At 44.8% G+C, this 25,100-nt stretch overlaps 1 protein-coding gene across 1 annotated transcript in view; it reads right to left on the bottom strand.

The window, feature by feature from the left end:
* LOC134337380 (calcium/calmodulin-dependent protein kinase type IV-like) overlaps positions 1–25,100 on the bottom strand; it is a 146,814-nt gene that overhangs the window by 42,016 nt on the left and 79,698 nt on the right. Inside the window, exon 6 of the mRNA XM_063032344.1 lies at positions 7,038–7,128. Coding sequence (XP_062888414.1) covers positions 7,038–7,128 — 91 coding nt within the window. The remainder of the gene's footprint in view (positions 1–7,037; positions 7,129–25,100) is intronic.

Here is a 25,100-nt window from a genome sequence, read left to right as displayed (position 1 = left end):
GGAGCCATACAAGTCAGTCATCTCAGAAACAGCCTCTGAGGCTACCACGTCCTTGCTCACTATTAAGTGCACATCTCCACCTATCTGTTTATCAGCATTTAATCTGCAGCTTCCTATGCCTTGGTGGTTCAAGTACTTCTCCAGACTCTTAAATGTGAGACACTCTGCTTCAACCACACTTGCATTCCAATCACCCATTGGGTAAAAGGTATTAATCCTCAAGTCCCGAATTCTATACGATTGAATATATCTACAAGAAGGGTCAGGGCTGTCTCTATTTCCTGAGGAGACTGAGGTCCTTTAGCATCTGTCGGACGATGCTGAGGATGTTCTACGAGTCTGTGGTGGCCAGTGCTGTCATGTTTGCTGTTGTGTGCTGGGGCAGCAGGCTGAGGGTGGCAGACACCAACAGAATCAACAAACTCATTCGTAAGGCCAGTGATGTTGTGGGGATGGAACTGGACTCTCTCACGGTGGTGTCTGAAAAGAGGATGCTGTCCAAGTTGCATGCCATCTTGGACAATGTCTCCCATCCACTACATAATGTACTGGGTGGGCACAGGAGTACATTCAGCCAGAGATTCATTCCACTGAGATGCAACACAGAGCGTCATAGGAAGTCATTCCTGCCTGTGGCCATCAAACTTTACAACCCCTCCCTTGGAGGGTCAGACACCCTGAGCCAATAGGATGGTCCTGGACTTATTTCCTGGCATAATTTACATATTACTATTTAACTATTTATGGTTTTATTACTATTTAATTACTTATGGTGCAACTGTAATGAAAACCAATTTCCCTCGGGATCAATAAAGTATGACTATGACTATGACTATATTGAACCAGTCTTCCATGTGAGATCTTGCCAAGGCTTCACTGAAACACATGTGGACTACATCAACCACGCTGCCCTCACGAATACACTTGGATAGCCCTTCAAAAAGGATCTCCCCAAGCAGTACTCCTTGTGGTATACTTAATTAATCCCTGGATCTCCTAGTGAGATTACTTTCTAATGTCTTCACTTTTACTGATGCCGCAATCACAAGCTTGTAAGTAACTCATCTGCCTCTTCTGCCCTTCGTGAATAAAGATGCCACTGTGGAGCAGGGACTAGATGCCCTTGCAGTTTGGACGACACCAAACTGGAATTTTTTACTGCGGAATAATACCCATTTACAGAGGAGAAGGAGGAGGTGAATTATCACATTGTGTTGATACAAGCCAAAAATGGACTTTTTTTTCTCTCGGACTTATTAATGTATTTGAATTAATTTTTTTTCAATATGTATTAATTGTTGTATAAATTGACTCCTTACATTTCTTCTTTAAAAAATTAAAGAAATATTTTTTTAAAAATGGACTTTCGGACAATCCCTCTTCCCAGTTCTCAGTCCACGGTCCTACAGGCCTTCAAGTACTCATCCAGGTACTTCTGAAATATGTCAAAAGCTTTTGCCTCTACTGCTATTTGGGCTGTTAATTACAAATCTCCACCATTTGTTGAGTAAAATAACTTTTTCCCCCCAAGTCCATTTATTTTGCATAAACCTGTGCAGCCTAATTATTGACTTCTGTTAAAGATTGTTAGCAAAACGATTTCAATCCAACAAATAAACACAGACTTCGAGAAGACTAGGGTCAAATCCACTTTATTTACGAGACCTATCATGGGGGGGGTCCATCTCATACTCAGGGTGTCCTGGACCCCAAAATAAACAGTGGAAAGATCCTTTTTTTATACTGTACGGAACTAAGATGTTCATAATTTTAGTCTTAACCGAACACTAACCACACAGAAAAACAGGAGCAAATAGGTATATCCGTAGCACAAGGTATTTTTAATCATAGAACAGACAGTAACTACATCATATGAATGCATGTTCCTCTTTTCTGCATTTAGAACTGCATCCTGAGTAGTAAAGACTATCTGCTGTAAGTCTAAGTTTAGGACGTTGGGTTGTTGGGTTACCAAGTCCAAATAGAAAAATGCAAGTTAGCTACCTAGTTCATTAACCCTTTTGCTGACCCTCCGACCAGCTGGTCTGGATGACTACGTGCAACATTTTCGCAACACCAGAAGAATAAGAAAGTTTTATATTTTTGTAACTTTGAGGGTCATAATGGAAAAGTACTAACAACTCCGGTGCTATCAGATAAATATTCCTTTATTCTTCCACAGAGATGTTCATCTCAATCACTCATGATTTTATACACTTCAGTCTTGGCTAATCCAGAGAAAACAACCGTATTTTAGCGGTCTCTCACTGCAACAACAATTCTTCGGACCTAGCAATATACAATATTCTTACGTCCCTTCTGCACTAAGAAATAGCACTGGGTGATTGGGAGGGTGAAGGTCTTGATGAATGGTCTCGGCCTGAAACATTAACTATTTATTCCTTTCCACAGATGCTGTGTGACCTGCTGAGGTCCTCCAGCATTTTGTGTGTGTTGGTCTCTAAAAAAGTGATTCAGTTAGTTCCAGCTCATGGCTCTTCATCGTGGTATAGCCATTGAACCATGAACTGCAGTGCTGTATCTTAATTCTCAAACATAACTTACAGTGAAATCACTTTAGAAGTTATTGCCACACTATCTAAGTTCCCAACAGTTCATTGATTAGAATCACATAGAGCACAGAAAGGAGGCCATTTGTTCCATCACGGGCTTTTGTCACAGTCTGTGTGAAGGAAACTTGAGTGCTGGTATCTCACTTATGGTGTAGAAGGCATTCCTGAGAAAGGGGGCCACAAAGGGTCAAGGCATTAAATGAATTACTGATAGCGCTGCTGTTTTAGCGGCTCTTTGAGATCTTCTGTCCTTTCCTTACCGCTTGCTGCTTTGCCAGGAACCTGCTGCAAATCCCTGTTCTCTGCTGTTGCTTCCATAGTAACAAAAACTGTCCTGGCTGCTGTGCTCCATGCCCACTAAAATGATGGCCTGATACCGAGGCTTTAGGCCTACTCCGGGCTGCTCCAGGATTTGCATCTAAGGATTCAGTTTGGTTTGGAATGTTGATGCTCGTTTCTGTTTGTATGATTTGTGTATTTTTCCTTCTCTGTGCATCGGCCAGTGGTCTTTATTTCATTTTTTAAATTGGGTTCTTCTTGGTTTCTTGCTTTGTGGCTGCCGGTAAGCAAACAAGGATGAAGGCTTCAGCAGCTCTTGCTACCCCCCAGCAGTGGCTGGCTGGTGTGGAGATTGCCGGGGGAGGGTAGCAGGAGCTGCCCAATGTCTTGTGTGACTGCCCAGATCCTATACCTACTCTGGAGACACAAGAAGCTAGTCCTGATACAGAGTTTCAACCCGATCATTCCTTTCCCACTCCCGGAAGCTGCTCGACCACCTGTGTTCTCTCAGCAGATACATGGCCTAGTACATGGATCGGAAAGGCTTGGAGCAACCTGGGGTCCATGGACTCCTTGGTTAATGGTATGGGTCCATGGCATAAACATGGTGGGGAACCCCGGGATTAGATGGATATGGGCCAAACACAGGCAAAAAGAATTAGCTTTGATGGGCAAGACATTCTCTTTCATAAGTTCCCATTGATCTTTGATCAAGAAATCTCAGAGTTGGATAGACCCATGCAGTCTAGCAAAAGGATGGCGAGACAGCAGCTTCCATCACGTAAAAGAGATGGTGATGAGAGAGAATGGAGGATCTAGGTGGTATGTCAATGCCTAGAGTGGCTTTTTCTCCTTTCTGTACTCTGTGATTCCAATCAATGGACTGTTGGGGACATATAATAACCTATGTGGCAAAATGACTTCACTCAGTTAGGTTTGAGAACTCTGAGGTTCATGGTTCAGTGAATACAGCTTGATGAAGATCCAGGAGCTGGGACTAACTGGAGCTCTTTTTTTAAAAAAAAAGACCAACACACACAAAATGCAATGGTTCTCATTCACCATGTTAGCCTGGGGACAGGTCCGAGCTGGCATCGGACACCGAGTGGTCACAGTACTTGTTCCTGCTCGCCCAGTGCCAGCTGTCACATCTCCGCACCCATCTGTGGGCAATTCCTAGCCACAGAAGTGCCAGTGGTAGGGAAGGTATTTTGTACCAAACTCGGGTTTCCAACAAACAGCAGAGAGGGCGAGGGTCCAGAGGGGCACACGGCTCACAAACGGCGGTGTATGGCTCAAGCAGATGTAAAGCAAGATGATGGAAATACTCAGCAGCTCAGGTCGAACCGTATGTCTCCACTTGCTGTGGAGATTGAGGTGAGCAAGGCCTCCCTCCTCCCACCCTGTCCCTATTCTAATCAATTCTTACAGGAATACCATCGAGAGTGCCCTCACCAGCTGCATCACCGTCTGGTGCAGGACTTTCAAGGCATCTGATCACAAGGCTCTACAAAGGATTGTGAGGGCTGTTGAGAGGATTATCAGGGTCTCTCTTCCACTCTGTCCGGCTGGTGGCGTAGTGGCATCAATGCTGGACTTTAGAGCGAAGGCTCCTGAGTTCGAATCCAGCCGGCTCCCTTGCACGCTTTCCATCTGTGCTGGGTTGAGCATCGAGCTAGCAACTCGGCCTCGTAAAAATAGGAAAGCCTGCTAAAAAAATACCATCATGACGGCGTCCTGATGACTCCACTCGGAGTTAAGGGCTTTCTTCTTCTTCTTGTTCTTCTCTTCCACCTTAGCATTGTCAAGAATCTCTCCCATCCGTCCCTCAATCTCTTTGATCCTCTACCATCAGGCAGGAGGCCCATAGCATTAGGACAAGGACTGTTACAATGGGAAACAGCTTCTCCCAAGCCGTGAGACTTCTGGACTCCCTCCCACAACCCAGGTCTTATCACTTATGTAACGCCAGTAGCATTATATTACGTAATTGCCTTTTAACTTGTGTTGTAAATGCATCTTACGCTAAAGGTTAATCTTCTGGAATTATGTGTAAACTTATTTGTAGTAATATTATTTTATGTGTTGTTTCTGAGGAATATGCACCTTGGCCGGGAGGAACATTGTTTCGATAGACAATAGACAATAAGTGCAGGAGTAGGCCATTCGGCCCTTCGAGCCAGCACCACCATTCACTGTGATCATAGCTGATCATCCACAGCCATTTCCTTTGGTGGTATACATGTTTATGGTTGAATGATGATAAACTTGAACTGGAACTTGTACAAAGTGTCTCTGACCTGAAACACTGACTCTGTTTCTCTTCCTACAGGTGCAGCCTGACACTTTGAGTATTTCCAACATTTTCCAGTATCTGCAGTTCGTTCAATTTAACCGGGCAAGTTTTTGTTTTTGAAAAAGTGGAGGGTGGGGATTGTGGTATGTAGCTGTGAGGCGTTCAGACTAGAAGACTAAGGGTGCTGTAGTGATCAGCACCAATTGAGGTCCAGTGCACTCTGGTACCATCAGAGATGGTGTCAGAAAGACCTACTGTACAACCCAGGGACCTAGGTATCTCCACGAATAACCTCACAGCACAAAACTACAAGTTACTTCCTATTGGGGTTACATTACACTTCAGACTGTTGGGGATCATTCTGGGATTATGAAATTACTGACAGCATAATTATGGATTAAATAAAATGGGAACCAGTCTTAACATAATAAAACCTGTACACAATTTAAATTAGAACATATAGAATATAGAAAATTACAGCATAGTACAGGCCCTCAGCTCACAATGTTGTGCCAACCTTTTAATCTACTCTAAGATCAATCTAACCCTTCCCTCCCCCATAGCCTTCAATTTTATATCATCCATTTTTCTAATGTTCCTAATATATTTTCTCTATCACCACCCTTGGCAGGATGTTCCACACACCCACACTTCCTGTGTAAAAAACTTACCTCTGATATCAGCCCTATACTTATCTCCAATCACATTAAAATTATATCCCCTCTTTTTAGCCATTTCCACCTTGGGGGAAAAAAGTCTCTGGCTATCCCTTTGATCTATGCACCTTACCTTTTGGTGCACCTCTATCAAGTCAACTTTGCATTTGAATGAGGAAAGTGTGAGGTGGATGCAGGCTGTGGGTAGTGAGTCTAGATCTTCCACTTGGTTTAGGGCCGTCAGACCACAGTCAGACCTAATGCTGTGTCTGCATCCGAAATATTATCTTTCCTTTTCCCTTTGTGAGCTGTGAATTTCCTGTGGCTTGAATCTCAATAAAATGGTAGTGTTCTAAAGAAAATCTTCAATGGCGTGACAGAGAAGCTGACTTTCATTATGAGAGTATCCTTTCGGGAAACAAACTTCCTGTTGTAAGGCATTTTCATGGTTTTTATGATTTATGGCTGCAGAAACTCAAAGAATTATATTAACACATCAAAAAACATGAGACAGGTTTTCCCTACTGATTCAGCTGGTAAAGGCAGTCAGCCACTACAGCATAAAGAAGTCAGCCAATGTTGTTATGAGTTTATGCTAATGTAGCAGATCTAGCATTCTGTTTCACCTCTACGCTCTTGGACTGGGAGATCAGACCTGATTGCTGGCTGATTACTCTTGGTGGAAAGAGTATTTCTTGGAATTGCATTCCAGTTAGATATTAATGAGACAAAGAAAAACTGAAATATATAGCTGGTCAGGCAATATCTGCAGGGAGGGAAACACTTACCTTTTGAATTTTCATCAGGGGATGAACTATCGTGAACTTTTATCAGTGTGCAACTTGAAATGTCCTTTCTGCAATACTTTGAAATATTGACAGCAAAAAAGGAGAAGTGGGAGGCAAATTGCTTACACGGACAGTGGTGGGTGCCTGGAATGCACTGCTGGGGGGATAATGGAGGCAAGTACAAAGGAGACATTTACAACGCTTGTAGCATGTGAATATGCAGAGAATGGAAGGGTATGGACCTTGTGCAGGCAGAACGGACTAATTTAGTTAGGCATTTAATCACCAGTCCAACTAGTTCAGCAGAACATTGTGCGTTGACAGGCCAGAGCTGTATTGTTCTATGTTCAAAGGAGGAATTATGTCCCTGTATTGTGAAGTAACGATGAGTTCACCTCAACTTTGAAGTTAAGTGCATTTTAAATTAGCTTAAAATGAGACTCACCAATTTTCAGTGGTGCAGCTGACGAGAGGTCTGCATACAGTAAGTTTTCAGGTTTAAGGTCTCGATGGACCACCCCATTTTCATGTAAGTACTGAAAGGGTTTTAAGAAAAACAGCAAATTAGTATTCCACCTTAACAAATAAAGAATAACCTGATCTTGCATTTCAAACAAAGAATGACCTAGATTTACGCAGCAACCTTCAGGGCACTTGATGACACTTAACAATCAGTGAGGTACGTGTTGCTGTGTGGCAATATGGGAAATATGACTGTCTATTTGCTCTCAGCAAGCTCCCACAAACAGCATGTGGCAGTGACAAGATTAATTGTATGGAACTCATGGGAAGTTTCCACAAACTGCAGTTAGTTTCTTTCAGGAGAACTTCAGTCTCTGGAAGCTCACCCTCACTTGGGAAACAAACATTTTTAAGATCAAAAGACAGTCTTCTGGAGAAATTCACCAGGCCAGGCAGCATCTGTGGAGGGAAATAGGCAGGTAATGTTTCACAAAACATAGAACACTACTGTACAGTACAAGCTTTTCAGCCCAGGATTCTGCGCTGGCCTTTTAACCCACTCTAAGATCAACCTAAACCTTCCCTCCTTCAGAATATAGCCCTCCTTTGTTCTCTCATCCATGTACCTGAAGTTGATACAGTACTGTGCAAAAGTCTTAGGCCTAGCTAAAAAAAAAATCTAATTTCATGACATATGTGTAAGTGATGAGAAATCTGATTCTGACATGGGGCTCTATTGTGGTCTGAGAGTGGGAAGGGGGCAGGGAGAGGGGAACCATGTTGGGAAGAGGGGAAGGGAGAGGGGAGGAAGGTGGAAAGCACCAGACACACATTCTGTAATGATCAATAAATCAATTATTTGGAATCAAATGACCTTGCCTGGTGTCTCAGGGCTGGGTGTGTCTGCACACACGCCATCCAAACCCCCTCCCTGCCCCTGGCACTCCTTCTCTGCCTCCTGTCCCACAACCCTCCCGGGGTCACTCTCGTCATTCTCAACATCCTTTGCTCCCACCAGATTTACAAATTCACTCGCTGCTCCATGATGACAAATACAGTCCTGTGCAAAAGTCTTAGGCATATATATACTGTATGTGCCCAAGACCGTATATGGTGACAAATATGTACCTTGATAATAAATTTACTTCAACTTTGACTTTGAAACAGGCGAGGTGACTACTAGATTATTTTAGGAAGAGAAATCTGTAGCTAGGAGTTCTACTTGTATTTTTTTTTATCTGAACACTGCTTGCAACCAAATGCACACGGAGTTTATAGCGAGATTATGTAACTGTTCTCAGTGCAATGATCTGCTTATGCATAGAAGACACAAACAGTTGTCATGCCAACTCCTGATTAATGTAATTATCCATATTCTATCCTTAAATGCTCTTTGAAAAGTTTGCAAAGCAAGTGTAGACCTTAATCAGAGTGTAAAGAATAGTTCCCACCTTAGTTAAAGAGCCGTGGGTCATTGTGAGGGTGTAGAACACTGAAGCATGGTCACTCCAATGGGAGACAATTTGAAATTCCTCTCTCTCCTCGAGAAGGAACGAGGAATTTCACCACCCACAAATATTAGCAAATTAACCCTTTCTTTGCTCAGCCTTCTGCAGTCAATGACTTTCTCTTCTTCCAAATGGAAGCAATACTACTCCCTCCTTATGAGGATCACCTCTAACTGACAGCCCGCCCACAGGGGAAGAGAGTACACGTGCCGTGCATTTCCCTGCGAAAGCACGGTGAAGGAACTGAACGCTGGTTCATCGATACCTATTGGATTCAACCGAGAATCAGTTCTGGTGCTGAGCCATTCAATTCTTTCCTATTCCCCACTCACCCTCCTGTACTCTTCAATGACTCTCTACCACAGTCCTCCCACCTCCCCTTTCATATCCCTGTTTTCCATCATCCTTCCAAATTATATTCCTTTTCACTTCTCTGTCTCTTTGTGATGAAAATTTACCATGACTGACTAGAAAGTTAGTTGCTGCTTTCCAGATCTCCCTTGGCTTCCATCACCTCCCTGTGCAAATTGCTGCTTTCTTCCCATTTGCTTCCATTCCATTCTCTCCCATGTCCCAGAGATCAGTTACTCCAGCACGCCCCACTCCTACCTATATCTGGTCTTGCCTTTCCCATGCACAGGAGACTGATTAGTACAAAGATAAAACCTTCTGGCACAAGCCTCAGCAGTAACTGTGTCAAGTAACCCACACAAATCTTGTTGTTTTGCACTGAAAATCTGCCAGGGAGAATGTGTATTTGTCAATATGACACTTAAGCACAGCAGCGTCTGTCAAGTTACATAAGTGCATGTAAGGTGCAACTTGGATCCAATTCCACCGCAGTGGATGGCTTCTGTAAAGTTGTGGCTGTATGTCCAAAAATTTGCACTAGCAATTTAAAATGTCATAAACACCTTATCATTGAAATACAAGAACTCAAGTGCATCAGAATAAAGTCCAGAATTTCTCAATATTCGCACTTCATGGAATCTGTGCTTGCATATTCCCCTTCTGCTTCTTGCACCTCTCCAATTAATAGTTGCTTAGCAACACCCTGCATTGTCCTGCAGACACCAGAAATGGGAAATGGATTGTCGTGTTCTATGCTGATACTTCACCGATTTAAAAAGAAATGAATGCAAGTGTCCGTTCTCATTCTACAAAGAAAATGTCCCAGTTAGAAACAATCCTCAACAAGATACTCATTCAAAAGCTTAATGTAGTGTGTTGACGTATCATGCCAGCCCCATTATTTTATATCACTTGCAAAAGAAATTCTTGCTCATTGTTTCACAATACCTCACCCCCACCACTGTAACATACACAGGAATAAATAAATCTCAATGTTATGTAATAGCTTAAATGACTAGTCCCATTTATCAACAACACAAACAAAATGCTGGTGAACTCAGTCAGTCACGCAGCACCTCTCTGGGGGAATAAAAGGCCAAAGTTTTGGGCCGAGACCTTTTATTGGGGTCCCAGCTCGAATGGATGACTGTTTATTCCATAGATGGTGCTAGACTTGCTGAATTCCTTCAGCATTTTGTGTTGCTCAGAACTCATGGCATCTGCAGAATCTCTTGTGTTTATGATGGCAATTTTTACCTCCAATGAAGTTAACGATCATAATTCTCCAGCTTGCTTTCTGATAACCAATCTGCTAATCTGCAAATTTTCAGCATCCTCTCTCAGAACAATGGAAAGCCAAACAGAGAAAGGTTCAGCCTAGTGGAGGTCCTTCTGCCCACAATGTTCTATTGACCCTCTAACCCACTCAAGATCAATCTAACCCTTCCCTCCCACATAGCTCTCCATTTTTCTTTCATTCACAAACATTAATTAAGATATACAAAGTAACACCTTAAAGACCACAAGTTTTATGGCACTTCCATTTATTATGGCCCAGACACATTGAAAGTTGTAAGGGAGCAACCTCACATTGGGCTGGTGTGTTGTTTTGGTGTTAACACTTTCCTGCACTGTACCTGCACTGCATTTTCTCTGTAACTGCAACCATTATCCTCTTACTGCTTTTCCTTTGCACTATCTCAAAAACTTATGCTTTGAAATGATCTATATGGATGCCTCGCAAAACTAAGCTTTTCACTTTATCTTGGTACATGTGGCTATAATAATCCAATGCCATTATGCAAGAATCTCCAGAAGCTGGTGATCATGAACATCAACGGCATAGAATCTGGATACATTCCATAGGGAAGCCAGGAGTGAATGCTCACTGCTCAAGTCAAATTGGACAGACCATCTGGTAACATAGAAAGGTACAGGTTGCTTCTAGTCCAGAAGCCCTGCACACAGCTGGATCACATTATGCTCTTGAAAAGTTTGTTATCCACAAAGGTAGAATTCTGGTCTAACTGCTGCAAAGAAATTTTGGCCTTTACAAAATAAGGCTGATTGCTAGAAGAAATTAAAGATCAGGACTATCTTGGTAGACCTGTCAGGGATGAGTTTCTTGTCTAGTTTAAAGACTTGACGTTGATTCTTGGAAAGAACATCCCTGCCATAACAATTGAACATCTGCCACTAGTGGTGTATCTCCTCAGGCAAGTCAGCTTACCCAGCTCATCATCAACAAATGCCATAAGACCCAGTACACATGCTAACAAGGAACCAGCTGTATTTGCAGTCATGCCTAATAATCCAGAGAGTGGAGTTCAAATCCTGCTGTGGCAGCTATGGAATTTAAACTGTTAATAATACAGAGATTTTTGGAAAACAAATATTAGTAGTGATAATCACAAAACTACTGAATCATTGTGAAAATGCTTTAGGTTAAGGAAAAGAAATCTACCATCGTTACCTGGTCTGGCCTATATGTGACTCCAGATTCACAACTTTATGCTTCCTCTAAAATAGTCTCTCGAGCCAATCTGTCTATTAGTCAAAGTCAGAGTATGTATACTTTATACAACCTTCAGATACATCTTCTTACAGGCGGCTACAAAACAAATAAACCGACAGAACCCATTAAAACAAAAGAAGACCATCAAGCACCCAATGTGCAGTGAGAAAAGAGAATGCACACATTCTTTCTCTCACTCTCCTTTTTCTCCCTCTGTCCCTCTGAATATACCTCTTGCCCATCCTCTGGGTCACCCCCCCCCGTCTTTCTTCCCGGACCTCCTGTCCCATGATCCTCTCGTATCCCCTTTTGCCTATCACCTGTCCAGCTCTCGGCTCTATCCCTCCCCCTCCTGTCTTCTCCTATCATTTTGGATCTCCCCTTCCCCCTCCAACTTTCAAATCCCTTACTCACTCTTCCTTCAGTTAGTCCTGACGAAGGGTCTCGGCCTGAAACGTCGACTGCACCTCTTCCTACAGATGCTGCCTGGCCTGCTGCGTTCACCAGCAACTTTGATGTATGTTGTTCACAAAAGCGAGCCCACACTGTGATAGTTGCAGGCCACAGCTGCAGTTCGGTGCAGAGGTAAGGGATAATTATGGGTGCATGATAAATACCAGCCCTGTCAGCAATGGACGCATCTCAAAATGATGACCATCCATCTTCAGTGTCCTCAAGTTCACAATGAATGGAGAGCCTAACACAATGGTGTAATACTGCTGGGAAAAGAAGCTGGAATGAAAGCCCCTTACCACAAACACCAACTTCACAAAGGGAAACCCAAAACACCTAAGCATGACTTCTGCAGCAACAAATTGCAGATCTCAGAGTGAAGCAGGACTGCATGCTAACTTTCCAAGCCTACTAGAAGAGAGTAGTTGTCAAGACTAAGGCTGTCATAGGACCATAAGATAGAGGAGCAGAATCAGGCCATTTGAGTCTACTCTGCCATTCAATTGTGGCTAACGTATTATCCCTCTCAACTCCATTTTCCTGCTTCTTTCCCATAACCTCTAACACCCTTAGAATCAAGAATCTATCAACCTCTGCTTTAAACGTACCCAATGACTTGGGTTCCATGGCCATTTTTGGCAATGAATTCCAGATTCACCATGCTCAAGCTAAAGAAATTCCTCCTCACCTCTATTCTAAAGGGACATTCTTCAGTTCTGAGGCTGTGCCTTCTGGTTTTGGACTCTCCCGCTTACGGAAACATCCGGCCATAATCTGTTCCGTATAGTGAGAGTACAAATAGGGAACATCGGTCTTTGGAGATGTTTGGATTGCTTGCTTTGATCTCACATACCATGATGACTTTTAGAGGCAAGGGTTCAACATGCTGACTTGACTACTGCACATGGCATGTCTTGAGCTGTCAACCGGGCTGAACGAGGCTCTGCCTGACATATCGCAGGAGGCAGTTGCGCATGTTAAAAAGGAAGGATGTTACACAGTGGATGTACTTTAAAGGTCAGGAGCAATGGACAAGTTTGATCTGAAGCTTCTGGTCGACTGTCACTATAACTCTCTGAATCTTTCCCTTTCTTACTTCCCTTCCTCGTCCTACTACTGTTCCGATGGCGCTTAACATAAGTTTGAGTAAGACACGTCTGCTTCCAACCAACTATCTAAAGCCTTTCATATTACATACTAGCAGATAATTAAAATTGCCAACATTTCATGTTTTCACTTCAGATTTGCAATCACCTGGATTATTTTGGATGCATATTTTCTTTCAATATCAAAAGAAAGGGAAAGGGTTTTCGTTTTTCTGATACAAACTGTTGGTTTGCCCTCTTCTCACTGTTGCCATCAAGAAAGGAGGTACAGAAGCCTGAAGGCACACACTCAGCAATTCAGAAACAGCTTCTTCCCCTCTGCCATCCCATTTCTGAATGGACACTGAAATCATGATCACTGCCTCACTACTTTGTTAGTTCTGTTTTTGCACTAATTTAATTTAACTATTTGACATACATATATATTCTTATTGTAATTCACAGATTTTCTCTATTATCATGTATTGCTTCCTACTGCTGCTGCAAAGTTAACAAATTTCATGACTTGCGCCGGTGATATTAAACCCTGATTCTGAGAACGAGTTTTAGCCTTAAATATTCCCTTGTTGTAGTGTGCTAGAAGGTAATTGTATCTACATTCCAAACACAAGAGGTTCTTCAGATGCTGGAAATCCAGAGCAACACACACACACACACACACACACACACACACACACACACACACACACAATCACGCACACACACACACACACACACACACAATCACGCACACACACACACACACACACACACACACACAGACACACACACACACACACAATCACACACACACACACACACACACACACACACACGGACGCACGCACGCACACACATGCTGGAGGAGTTCAGCAGGAAAGGCAGCATCTATGGAGAGGAATAAATAGTTGACATTTCAGACCAAGAAGGACCTTTCCAGTCCTGATGAAGGGTCTCAGCCTGAAACATCATCTGTTTATTCCTCTCTTAAGATGCTGCCTGACCTGCTGAGGTCCTCCAGCATTTTCTATTCGTGTCTACATCACCTTTCCTTACGTAATGTAAGTCCCTCTTTGCCATTCCTTCAGCTATTTACGTCAAATTCCTTTTATTGTAATTTTGCACTTAATTTTTCCCACAGAAGTAGCAAGAAATCAACACTGTCCCCTTTAACATTAACATCAGGATGTGAACTATAGTGGCATTTGCCTAAATATGCTTGGCAACCTGATTCAAATAAACTTTCCAAGCGTTCTTGGATATACTTGTTCTGCAAGTAAGTCCAGCTATAGTAAGGTTCAGGTATTTTTCAAAAAACTAAATTGGCTAGGAAGCAAATGTTATTGCATATCAAAAGGAATTACTTGTGAAAATGCAAGACTTTGATGAAATCCGATGGCCATGAAATTCTAATGGACCACTTTGGGTGTGCCAGAGGATTGTGGCAGGAGGGGTCAATGACAATTTTGGTTGCAATGGAAATATCAGTAATAGTTTATGAGAGTGATCCTGGGAATGAAAGGGTTAATATATGAGGCATGTTTGATGGCTCTGTGCCAGGCACCTCCCAGTCTCCATCCAACTAACTGGAATCACCTGCCTTTTGTTCCCAACGCACCATCTGCAGCCCATTTAAACCCAGCTCTCATCCACAGCCATTGTTCACTCATTGAATCAGCCAGCCTCAATCAGTTCCTACTTGCTGTCAGTTACCTTGTTGAGTTGAGCATCTGTTCTCTCTTGTTTTGTGGCCCCTCATGTCTTGCTATTTTGCAGTTTATTATTAAAGCTATTGCTCACTGCCAAATGGTCTCTGCTGCTCTGTTTGAGTCAAGCCTCTTCTAGCTTTCCTGACGGGATGAGTGAATCTACGATTGGCCCAGCAGAGTATGCTCACTTAAAGGGAAATTTTCTGTTGACATGAGCACATGATCCAGTCGCAGCAGGAAACTATTGAACATCTCCTCGCCATTCTCTTCTAGCTCTTCGCCTCGATACAGGAACCCCGTGCCAGTAAGTCTCCTCCCTCTGAGCCCTGGATTTTGGTGCCTGAACATTTCAATACATCCCGAATGTGATACTGCAACTTCCTGTCCCAGTGTGTTTTACTTTGAGCTCCAGGTCATGTCTGTATTCTACGGACTGGGCCAAGATTGTCTTCCTCATCTCTCTTTTACTGGGCGATCTGACCTGGGCTGCTGCTAACTGGGACAACAAGACCACCGTTTACAACAGGTATGAGGATTTTGCTGCTGAAATGCACTGGATTTTCAACCATCTGAGAAGTGGAAGGAAGGCGGATACTTTGCCAGCATCGAGGCTCGCGCTCTGTGCTGGATTACACCGAGGAATTCACACTCATGGTGGAGTGGGTTGGAAGTGCTGGTAGCCCACTACCATCATGGCCTCTCTGAGTGCTTTAAAGACTAGCTGTCGACCTGGGAGATGCCCATCAACCTTGCCCTCTGCGTTTGCAGGTGTGTTATGGAATGACCCTCCAGGTCATCAGCCAGAGCCTCAGTTCTGTTCCCAGAACCATTCCAGGCTGCAGGGTCCTCATCATTAACACCTCCAGAACCCCTGCAGTTAGGGACAGTTCCTTTTAAACTCCCCACCCCGCTTCCCAAGAGCGTGAACATCAGTGGATAAACAACTTGTGCGCTTAACGCGGAGTAGTCGATCACCAATCTCAGCCATTGATAGACGTTCCCTTGAGGACTGGGATGGTCAGAGCATGCATACGGCCAGTGCACGTGAGCATTGGAGAGCACCGTGAGTTCATTCAGTTCCTCCTTATTGACTCGCCCAACACTCCTCTCATCTTGGGTTACCCCTGGCTCTCCATTCATGACCCTCACTTTGCCAGGTCGTCTGGTTCACTGACTTGGGCACCCACCTGCCTGCAACCTCAGCCGACTTCACCCTGTAGATCCGCGGAGGCAGAGGAAACCCTCGAACTCGCCTAACTCCGGCAGGGATATCATGACTTAGCCGTCCCCTTCAGTGAAAAGGAAGCCAGCACCCTGCCACCGCACAGACTGCACGACTTCACAATCAAACTCCTCCTGGACACCACCATGCCACGAGGTCGTCTGTTCTTCCTCTCCCCTCCTGAAACCCGAGCCATGAATGACGAATTTGCTGAAGTGCTACAGCACAACTTATTTGATCACCCCAGTCTCCAGCCGGTGCAGGATTCTTCTTTGTCAAAAAGAAAGATGGGGTCTTTGTGCCTGAATCAACTAGCATAGCCCCAACAAGATCACCATTTATAATCACAACCCCCTCCCCGTGATAGATAGCGCATTCAAAACTCTCCACAGGGCCCAGATCTTCTCCATACTGGATCTACGGAGCACACACAACCTTATCCACATCCGCCTGGGAAATGAGTGGCAGACTGCATTCATAACACCCACAGGCCACTGAATACTTCATGATGTCTTTTGGACTTTCCAACAATCTAGCTGTTTCCCAAACCTTCATCAACGAGCTCTTCTGAGATACGCCACACAGCTTTGTGTTCGGCTACCTCGAGGGCATCCTCATCTTGTCCAAGGACCCCCAAGACAACGTCCATCACACCTGTTCAGTCCTTTATCTCCTCAAAAACCAGCTGTACTGCAAGATAGAAAAATGCCAGTCCCACACCCCAGTCATTTCCTTCCTGGGTTACAGTCTTTCACCCCAAGGCATAACTATAGATCCAGAGAAAGTGCACGCCATTGTTGAATGGCCCTGACTGTACTCTCTCAAATAACTACAGGGCTTCTTGGGCTTCTATGACTTCTACTGACTGGTCATCAACATCTACAACCATGGCAGTGTGGGAGCTCTTGTGATGTTATTACAGCTTGGGGTGGGTGGGGCTCCAGAGTTCGATTCCATTGCCATTCTGTAAGGAGTCTCTGTACGTCCTCCCCGGGGAATGTGTGGGGTTTCTCCGGGTCCTCTGGTTTCCTCCCACGGTCCAAAGATGTACAGGGTAAATTGATTGATCAGGGCAGGAATGGATTCTCAATATTCCTGGATTTCAGTGCTTTAAAAGGGATAGAGAGGGCAGAAAAAGGGGAGGAGGGGTGGCATTACTGGCCAGGGATACTATTACAGCTACAGAAAGGGTGGGTAATGTAGCAGGATCCTCTTTTGAGTCAATATGGGTGGAGGTCAGGAACAGGAAGGGAGCAGTTACTCTAATGGGGGTATTCTATAGGCCCCCTGGTAGCAGCAGAGATACAGAGGAGCAGATTGGGAGGCAGATTTTGGAAAGGTGCAAAAATAACAGGGTTGTTATCATGGGTGACTTTAACTTCCCTAATATTGATTGGCACCAGATTAGTTCCAAGGGTTTAGATGGGGCAGAATTTGTTAAGTGTGTCCAGGATGGATTCCTGTCACAGTATGTGGACAGGCCGACCAGGGGGAATGCCATACTAGATCTAGTACTAGGTAATGAACCGGCTCAGGTCACAGATCTCTCAGTGGATGAGCATCTGGGGGACAGTGACCACCGCTCCCTGGCCTTTATCATTATCATGGAAAAGGATAGAATCAAAGAGGACAGGAAAATTTTTAATTGGGGAAAGGCAAATTATGCTATAAGGCTAGAACTTGCAGGGGTGAATTGGGATGATATTTTTGCAGGGAAATGTACTATGGACAGGTGGTCGATGTTTAGAGATCTCTTGCGGGATGTAAGGGATAAATTTGTCCCGGTGAGGAAGATAAAGAATGGTAGGGTGAAGGAACCATGGGTGACAAGTGAGGTGGAAAGTCTAGTCAGGAGGAAGAAGGCAGCATACATGAGGTTTAGGAAGCAAGGATCAGATGGGTCTATTGAGGAATATAGGGAAGCAAGAAAGGAGCTTAAGCAGGGGCTGAGAAGAGCAAGAAGGGGGCATGAGAAGGCCTTGGCGAGTAGGGTAAAGGAAAACCCCAAGGCATTCTTCAATTATGTGAAGCAAAAAAGGATGACAGGAGTGAAGGTAGGACCGATTAGAGATAAAGGTGGGAAGATGTGCCTGGAGGCTGTGGAAGTGAGCAAGGTCCTCAATGAATACTTCTCTTCGGTATTCACCAATGAGAGGGAACTTGATGATGGTGAGGACAATATGAGTGAGGTTGATGTTCTGGAGCATGCTGATATTAAGGGAGAGGAGGTGTTGGAGTTGTTAAAATACATTAGGACAGATAAGTCCCCGGGGCCTGACGGCATATTCCCCAGGCTGCTCCATGAGGCGAGAGAAGAGATTGCTCAGCCTCTGGCTAGGATCTTTATGTCCTTGTTGACCACGGGAATGGTACCGGAGGAATGGAGAGAGGCGAATGTTGTTCCCTTGTTCAAAAAAGGTAGTAGGGCTAGTCCGGGTAATTATGGACCAGTGAGCCTTACGTCTGTGGTGAGAAAGCTGTTGGAAAAGATTCTTAGAGATAGGATCTATAGGCATTTAGAGAATCATGGTCTGATCAGGGACAGTCAGCATGGCTTTGTGAATGGCAGATTGTGTCTAACAAGCCTGATAGAGTTCTTTGAGGAGGTGACCAGGCATATAGATGAGGGTAGTGCAGTGGATGTGATCTATATGGATTTTAGTAAGGCATTTGACAAGGTTCCACACGGTAGGCTTATTCAGAAAGTTAGAAGGCATGGGATCCAGGGAAGTTTGGCCAGGTGGATTCAGAATTGGCTTGCCTGCAGAAGGCAGAGGGTGGTGGTGGAGAGAGTATATTCGGATTGGAGGATTGTGACTAGTGGTGTCCCACAAGGATCTGTTCTGGGACCTCTACTTTTCGTGATTTTTATTAACGACCTGGATGTGGGGGTAGAAGGGTGGGTTGACAAGTTTGCAGACGACACAAAGGTTGGTGGTGTTGTAGATAGTATAGAGGATTGTCAAAGATTGCAGAGAGACATTGATAGGATGCAGAAGTGGGCTGAGAAGTGGCAGATGGAGTTCAACCCAGAGAAGTGTGAGGTGGTACACTTTGGAAGGACAAACTCCAAGGCAGAGTACAAAGTAAATGGCAGGATACTTGGTAGTATGGAGGAGCAGAGGGATCTCAGGGTACATGTCCACATATCCCTGAAAGTTACCTCACAGGTGGATAGGGTAGTTAAGAAAGCTTATGGGGTGTTAGCTTTCATAAGTCGAGGGATAGAGTTTAAGAGTCGCAATGTAATGATGCAGCTCTATAAAACTCTGGTTAGGCCACACTTGGAGTATTGTGTCCAGTTCTGGTCACCTCACTATAGGAAGGATGTGGAAGCATTGGAAAGGGTACAGAGGAGATTTACCAGGATGCTGCCTGGTTTAGAAAGTATGCATTAAGATCAGAGATTAAGGGAGCTAGGGCTTTACTGTTTGGAGAGAAGGAGGATGAGAGGAGACATGATAGAGGTGTACAAGATAATAAGAGGAATAGATAGAGTGGATAGCCAGCACCTCTTCTCCAGGGCACCACTGCTCAATACAAGAGGACATGGCTTTAAGGTAAGGGGTGGGAAGTTCAAGGGGGATATTAGAGGAAGGTTTTTTACTCAGAGAGTGGTTGGTGCGTGGAATGCACTGCCTGAGTCAGTGGTGGAGGCAGATACACTAGTGAAGTTTAACAGACTACTAGACAGGTATATGGAGGAATCTAAGGTGGAGGTTTATATGGGAGGCAGGGTTTGAGGGTCGGCAGAACATTGTGGGCCGAAGGGCCTGTACTGTGCTGTACTATTCTATGTTCTATGTTCTATTGTAAAGTTTCCTGTGATTAGGTTAGGGTTAATCAGATTTGTCGGGTGTTGATGGGCAGCACGGCTCAAAGGGCTGGAAGGGCCTTCACCACCCTAGTAACCCCCGACAAGCCTGTGCTACATCGCCAAAATCAATTTAAAAAAATACAGCTTAATTACCGCCTCCCTTGCCTCCCTCATCAAATCACCTACCTCATGGATAAACTGGTGTGCTGCCGCAGACTACGCTTTCGAAGAGCTCGAGAGATACTTCACCACTGCTCCCGTTCTCCACCGTTCAAACTCCTCCAGACCATTTGAAGTAGAGGTGGACACATCTGGCATGGGTGCTGGGGCCATCCTCTCCCAGAGAGGGCCAGATGGGAAGACACACCCTTCTGCCTTCTTCTCTTGCAAGGTCAACTCTATGCAGCACCATTATGGAGCAGGAGATGGAGAGCTACTTATAGTCATAGCCACAGTCATATTTTATTGATCCCGGGGGAAATTGGTTTACTTGCCACCTAATGGACCTTGGAGGAATGGAGACATTGGCTGATGGGAAACATCCAGTTTTTCTTGACCTGGACTGACCACCAGAACCTCATATTCATTCAGTAAACCCACCAACTCAACCCACATCAGGCTTGCAGGTCCCTCTCCTTCAAACAATACAACTTCACCTTCTCTTAACAAACCAGTATCCAAGGACACTAAGGCAGATGTCCTGTCATGATAGTTCGACCCAGTTGAAATGTAGATTGACCCTTAGCCCATCATACCATCATCCCAGATCCTCACCCCAATTATTCAGGACCTTGAGAGCCGGATTTGCCAGGCTCCACAGCACAGGCCTGCTCCGAACGACATGCCTGAAAACCACATGTGCTGCCGGCGGCCATGCACTGAGGCACTCCAGTGGGCCAGCTCCTCACACCTCTCCAGCCATCCGGACGCACAATGGACCCCAGATTTTCTGCGTCGCCAGTTCTGGTGGTCCTCCATGATCTCAGATGTACTTCAGTTTGTTGCTGCCTGCCCTCAATGTGTCCTGCCCAATTCCACCAACCAGCAGTCTTTTGGGCTCCTGCAGCCTCAATGGTAATGATCTCACATCAGTATGGATTTCATCATGGGTTTGCCACCTTCCGATGGGTTCACGATGATCGTGACAATGGTGGACTGTTTCTCTCAGGCGGCCCAATTCATTGCCCTCCCCAAGCTTCCATCAACTGTTGAGACAACAGACCTCATTCTCCAACATGCAGTTTTCCTCCACGGCTTCCCTCAGGACACTCTGTTGGACCGAGGCTCACAATTCATCTCCTACTTCTGGTGAGCCTTCTGCTCCCATCTCCGCATCTCAATGGGTTTGACTTCTGGCTATCACCAATGTTCACTCCGAAAGAACCAATTAGCAAGTGGATGAGTTTCAACGATGCTTCGCTGCCTCTAAATCTTTCACATGGAAGAAGATTCTCTCATCCTGGTTCTTTAGTCCCTTAAAATTACCCATCACATCAATCCAGTAATTTGCTGTCTCCATCTGCCCCTGTCCCTCAGAATCACACCTACCTTCCACATGTCCTGCCTCAGGTCTGCTGTCCATGAACCACCCAACCCACCTGTGCCTGCACCTCTGGGGCTAAGGATGGTGGAGTATCCAGTGTACATGGTTCACAAGTTGATGGATTCACATCATTGTGGACGAGGTGTGCAAAACCTGGTCGACTGGGAAGGGTATGGCCCAGAGGAGAGACCTTAGGTGCCATCCAGTTTCATCTTCAATCCATCGCTCATCAAAGAGTTCCACTGATCCATCTGGATTTCCCTGGGCCATTGGGTGCCAGTTGTGGTGGGGTGGGGGCGGACCCTGCACAGCAAACAGGAATCACTTGCCGCAAACACGAGGAAATCTGCAGACACTGGAAATTCAAGCAACACACATCAAAGTTGCTGGTGAACACAGCAGGCCAGGTAGCATCTATAGGAAGAGGTACAGTCGACGTTTCGGGCCGAGACCCTAAGTCAGGACTAACTGAAAGAAGAGATAGTAAGAGATTTGAAAGTGGGAGGGGGAGATACAAAATGATAGGAGAAGACAGGAGGGGGAGGGATGGAGCCAAGAGCTGGGCAGGTGATTGGCAAAAGGGATATGAGAGGATCATGGGACAGGAGGCCCAGGGAGAAGGAAAAGGGGGAGGGGGGAATCCCAGAGGATGGGCAAGGGGTATAGTGAGAGAGGGAGGGAGAGAGAGAGAGAGAGAGAGAGAGATAGAGAGATAGATAACAGATGGGCTATGAAGGGGAGGTGGGGCATTAACAGAAGTTAGAGAAGTCAATATTCATGCCATCAGGTTGGAGGCTACCCAGACGGAATATAAGGTGTTGTTCTTCTAAGCTGAGTGTGGCTTCATCTTGACAGTAGAGGAGGCCGTGGATAGATATATCAGAATGGGAATGGGAATGGGACGTGGAATTAAAATGTGAGGCCACTGGGAGATGCTGCTTTCTCTGGTGAACAGAGCATAGGTGTTCAGTGAAACGGTCTCCCAGCCTGCGTAGGGTCTCGCCAATATATAGAAGGCCGCACCGGGAGCACCGGACGCAGTATATCACCCCAGCTGACTCACAGGTGAAGTGTCGCCTCACCTGGAAGGACTCACTTGCCACTTGTTTTCACATCATCACCTGCAGCATATTAAACCCAGCTCTCATCCACAATCCTTGTTTACTCAGACAACCCAGCCAGCCTCAACCAGTTGCTACAAGCCTCCAGTTACCTTGTTGTGTTAAATATCTGCTCTCCCTTATTTTGTGGCACCTTGTGGCTTGCTATTTTGCAGTTTATTTGTAAAGATATCACTCACTGCTAAATCATCTCCACTACTCTGCGTTTTGGGTCAAGACATTCAGGGCCTGTACTTGTTGGAGTTCAGAGGAACCCGAGGAGTTGGGCTGGTGGGGGGAGGTGAGCTCATTGAAACCCATCAAATATTGAAAGGCCAAGATGGAGTGGATGTGGAGCGAGTATTTTTGTATGTAGGGGAGTCTTGGAATGGAAGGCACAACCTCAGAATATAAGGATGTCCATTTAGAACAGAGAAAACATAGAACATAGAACATAGAATAGTACAGCACAGTACAGGCCCTTCGGCCCACAATGTTCTGCCGACCCTCAAACCCTGCCTCCCATATAAGCCCCCACTTTAAATTCCTCCATATACCTGTCTAGTGGTCTCTTAAACTTCACTAGTGTATCTGCCTCCACCACTGACTCAGGCAGTGCATTCCACACACCAACAACTCTCTGAGTAAAAAACCTTCCTCTAATATCCCCCTTGAACTTCTCACCCCTTACCTTAAAGCCATGTCCTCTTGTATTGAGCAGTGGTGCCCTGGGGAAGAGGCGCTGGCTATCCACTCTATCTATTCCTCTTATTATCTTGTACACTCTATCATGTCTCCTCTCATCCTCCTTCTCTCCAAACAGTAAAGCCCTAGCTCCCTTAATCTCTGATCATAATGCATACTTTCTAAACCAGGCAGCATCCTGGTAAATCTCCTCTGTACCCTTTCCAATGCTTCCACATCCTTCCTATAGTGAGGTGACCAGAACTGGACACAATACTCCAAGTGTGGCCTAACCAGAGTTTTATAGAGCTGCATCATTACCTCGCAACTCTTAAACTCTATCCCTCGACTTATGAAATCTAACACCCCATAAGCTTTCTTAACTACCCTATCTACCTGTGAGGCAACTTTCAGGGATCTGTGGACATGTACCCCGAGATCCCTCTGCTCCTCCACACTACCAAGTATCCTGCCATTTACTTTGTACTCTGCCTTGGAGTTTGTCCTTCCAAAGTGTACCACCTCACACTTCTCCGGGTTGAACTCCATCTGCCACTTCTCAGCCCACTTCTGCATCCTATCAATATCTCTCTGCAATCTTTGACAATCCTCTATACTACCTACAACACCACCAACCTTTGTGAAGTCTGCAAACTTGCCAACCCACCCTTCTACCCCCACATCCAGGTCGTTAACAAAAATCACGAAAAGTAGAGGTCCTAGAACAGATCCTTGTGGGACACCACTAGTCACAATCCTCCAATCTGAATGTACTCCCTCCACTACCACCCTCTGCCTACTGCAGGCAAGCCAATTCTGAATCCACCTGGCCAAACTTCCCTGGATCCCATGCCTTCTAACTTTCTGAAGGCAAAAAGGAGGAATTTCTTTCACCAGGGCATGGTAAATCTGTGAAATTGATTGGCTCAGACAGATGTGGAGGCCAAGTCTCCACATACCCAAGTCATTGAGTATATCCATGTAAAGCAGAGGTTGGTAGGTTCTTGTTTGGAAAGGGCACTAACAGTCACAAGAGGGAAGGAGAATGGGGTTGAAAGGGAGAATGGTGGAGCAGATTAGATGGGCTGAATGTCCTCATTCTGCTCTTTTGTCTTATGGTCATATGGCATGGTGTTTGGAGTAGAGGGTCTCCACTGCATGGCTGAACTGAGTTACTTATGGAAGTAATGATTCAGTAATCTGGAACAAAGGTCCAGTGGGATTTGGGAGAAAGAAGTCAGGACCATTGTGAATGTTAGTGTCATTGGAGAGTCAAAGGACAATTGAAAAATTGGAGGTGTGGGATAAGTTTATTGGGGTATTGGGAGAGAGATCAGTTGGGTGGGGTGGGAGATGGAGAAATAGGATGATGGTTTGTATCGGATGAAGCTATTTTGAAGATAAAAATATAGAATCCAAATCAATGGGATCCCTGTCTGTTACAACGTCATTGAGATTTACTTGGCCCAGAAGTAACCAATGAAGCCTTTCCCAGGATGTCTTGATCTAAGTTCCAAATGTGCTATGTACCTAAATTCCCAGGTCAACATATCAAAAATTAAATGGGAATTTGCTAGAAGTAAAAAGATCTTCTATACGGTGTGGGTGAATTCTAACCATCAAAAATGGATGGTTTGGGGTCATTCGTAATGTGAAAATGTATAAAAATTTCAAACCTGAACCCAAATCTTCTTAAGCCCATTCACCCTAGAAGATGGAATCCTTATTTGCATATTTTAATGCTGAATGTATCTCTCCAGTTGTCCAGTTCCCTCTACCTCAGGAAACCTGGCTGTTCATGGGTAGTAAAGTTTGCTGTATGAGAAAGCTATTTTTCCCTGAAAGCAGAGTACAGTACCGGAATTCTGAATATAAACATAAAATGCTAAAAATACTTGTTAGGTCAAGCAGACCTGCGGCAGATCTCTTACATTTTACACATGCATTCTCTACCGTTGAAGGTGAAGAGCAGCAAGACATTTTCCCCTTGGTCCATCGAGCAAACCTGTTTCCTCTGGAGATACAATGCACTGCCCAAGGATTGTGACCTTCAACCGTC

The sequence above is a fragment of the Mobula hypostoma genome, chromosome 24 (assembly GCF_963921235.1).
Source record: "Mobula hypostoma chromosome 24, sMobHyp1.1, whole genome shotgun sequence".
NCBI classification, from domain to species: domain Eukaryota; kingdom Metazoa; phylum Chordata; class Chondrichthyes; order Myliobatiformes; family Myliobatidae; genus Mobula; species Mobula hypostoma.
Note: the sequence above shows the minus strand (reverse complement) of the source record. Positions and strands in the feature narration are given on the sequence as shown.